Source organism: Mus caroli, chromosome 13 (genome assembly GCF_900094665.2).
Source record: "Mus caroli chromosome 13, CAROLI_EIJ_v1.1, whole genome shotgun sequence".
Lineage (NCBI taxonomy): Eukaryota > Metazoa > Chordata > Mammalia > Rodentia > Muridae > Mus > Mus caroli.
In genome coordinates, this window is record NC_034582.1 from 112,438,790 (window position 1) to 112,441,710 (window position 2,921).

The 2,921-nt window shown below is 42.5% G+C and overlaps 1 protein-coding gene across 6 annotated transcripts in view; it reads right to left on the bottom strand.

The window, feature by feature from the left end:
* Positions 1 to 2,921, bottom strand: part of Nnt (nicotinamide nucleotide transhydrogenase) — a 108,838-nt gene that overhangs the window by 76,175 nt on the left and 29,742 nt on the right. For all 6 annotated transcript variants that reach the window (XM_029468546.1, XM_029468545.1, XM_021181102.2 and 3 more), the window contains one exon: positions 1,151 to 1,380. In XM_029468546.1, coding sequence (XP_029324406.1) covers positions 1,151 to 1,380 — 230 coding nt within the window. The remainder of the gene's footprint in view (positions 1 to 1,150; positions 1,381 to 2,921) is intronic.

Genomic DNA, 2,921 nt, shown 5'->3' on the forward strand with positions numbered 1-2,921 from the left:
TTTTTTTTTTTTTTTTTTCTCCTGTATGTACCAAAGTGCCTTTGCCTATTATCCCTGAGCTGCTGACTCCTGTGAATCTTGGCTGGGAACTTGTAACTCTTTGAGCAGGAGGTGTGGTTCAGTAATGGGGGACTTAACCTGGCGTGTGTGAAACTAGCAACCCATGCCCAAAAATATCTATCTCAGAGATTAAGAAAAACTTGAGGGCTACTGTGGCCGATCCTACTGGCCCTCATCAAAGGCTCAGCTGAGATCACGGGAACCCGAGACTTCAAGCCAAGTGAATGTTTCCCTAAACCTGTTCCTCAGAACAGGAACGGGCTTGAGTCAATAGAGTCCCTGGGTCAAGTACTTTATGAATGGGAGGGAAATAGAGACTTTCATTTTTGTACTAGCTGGGTAGAAGTCTCTTTTAATTGATGACATGACCTGTTTATATACATACTTGCTGCTGCTGACTATATACATACTTGCTGCTGCTGACTAGACGCTGTTAGGATGGAAAGAAGTTATTGAACGCAGTTCAGGATACTGTGTGCAGCGCTAATAACCGAAGACAGTCATTTGCCCCACATAGTGCTATTCTAGAAATAGCACCACCATTCTGGAGAAGGGAGTACTGGGCTGAGTGACCCATAGGCCAAGTGACTTTAAAAGGTCTTGAGATATCAAACAGCAGAAATGTACATGCTAAGGAACTTCATAACTAAAAAAAAAAAGATATGAAGTAAAAAAATCTACCCAGCTAATATAAAAATGAAGGTCTCCATGGTTCCCTTCCATGGTTTCGTTGAGAAAAGAGAGTGTGACTTTCAAATAGGAAAAGGTGAATGGGTAATGTTTAAGATTTGATCATTGTACATTGTGCATACATATATACATGTATATGTATATATGTATGTATAAATATATATACATATATATTATACATCACTGCATGAATATGAATAATTGTTATGTGTCAATTAAAAACAAAAAGAAGAGCATTAAGAAAATTGGAAATGCTGGGTGTGGTGACTTTGATCCCAGCACTGGAGAGGTGAAAGTAGGTGGATGTCTATGGGTTCCAAGCCAGCCAGGGCTATACACTGAGACCCTGTCTCAACAAAAGACATGACACTATGAATGAAAGAGAGAGGAGAGTAATTACTTTGACCACCAGATCAGAAGCCAGAACTTCCTTCATCCCTTGGATCTGGGCCCCTGCTGCTCTGTAGAGGTCATCTGGGAACTTGGAAGCTTCGCCTGCGCCTGATTCCACGACAACATTAAAGCCCTGCTTGACCAGGGCCTGGACCCCCGCAGGAGACAATGCAACTCGCTTCTCGTTTTGGAAAATCTCCTTGGGGACCCCAACTGTCAACTGCTTATATGGAATTCCTAAAAGCAAACAAAATGAAAGTTTAGACAAAGCTAAAAAGCATGCTTCAGCGCAGACTTCAGGAAAGGGAAATGGGCAGTCATCTTTCGAAATGTACGGTGCTCAAGCTGCTACTGAAAATAACGATTCACAATCACAAGCCATTTACCTTGTTTGAAAAGTGAAACATTTTTATACAAACTGTCCTGAATGCATTAAATGTTTTATTTAATTGAACATCTTTCTTTAAGGCACATGATAAGCTTAGTCTATTCTTAGGAGAAAAATACCTGAGTTGAGAAATCACACAACACGCTAACTCCTCTCCTTCACCCTCTGAGATTACAGTCTTCCTGACCTGGACTTTAGTAAAGATAGAAATAAATTACTGCAGAATAACTCTACCATAGATACGTTGATGGCTGCCATAGATGAAGTCCTTTTCCGGCAAATTTGGCCAGAGGAAATTTCTTATAGACTTCCAAGGCTGAATCCTGAGACTTGACCAGCAGCTGAGAGGCCAGCAACCAGGTCAAAAACAGTCATCTGACAGACCGGGCATGAGAGAAGCCAGCAGTCACTGCCGATGAGATGACTTACACAGGAATTGTGGATCCAGTACAGTCCATGTTGGCCAGTTATTAACCTCCTACATTGGCTAGTTTAATGTCAACTTGATACAAACTAGAACATTTGGGAAGAGGGATTCTCAATTAACAAAATGCCTCCATAAGATTTGCCTGTAGACAAGTCTGTAGTGCATTTTCTTGATCAGTGATTGATGGGGTAGACTCAGCTCACCGGAGGCAGATTATCCTGCATAGAATGATAAAGCAGATTGAGCAAGCCATGAGGAGTGGCCAATAAGCAGTGTTTCTCCATGACCTCTACTTCAGTTCCTGCCTCCAGTTCTTCCCTTGGGCTCCTACCCTGCCTCTTTTCAGTGATGGAGTGTGACCAGAAAGTTGTTAAGTTCCTTCCCGAGTTGTTTTTGGTCACTATGTTTTATCACAGCAACAGAAAAGTAACTACAACACCTACCCAGTCCTGGTCTCTCCTAGGAGGTTAGAGTGGAGAAGCCACACAAAGGCTAAGAGAGTAGCTGGCATGGAAGTGATCTGTAAGCACGGCTATGCTACCATCAGCAAGAAGTCAGAGTAACGCTGGCAGGCTCCATGATAGTGGCTACTTAAAGAAAAACCAGCCAGAACTAGGAGGCCCGGAATGCCTTTCACCTCTCCAAGAAAATGAAGGGGGGTGGAGGGTGGGGGCTGGAGAAAGGGCTCAACAGACTCCTCTTAATTAACTGCTGACTGCTCGATCCCAGCAACCACATGGTGGCTCACAAACATCCATAATGAGATCTGACACCCTCTTCTGGAGTGTCTGAAGTCAGCTACAGTGTACTTACATATAATAAATAAATAAATAAATCTTTTTTTAAAAAAGAGAGAAAGAAAATGAAGGGGATCCTGGGCCCCAAAAATCCATACAGCACACCCTCACACAAACTATATATAACCTGATTGTCATTCTGTTCCTTACAACCCAAAGGAAAGCA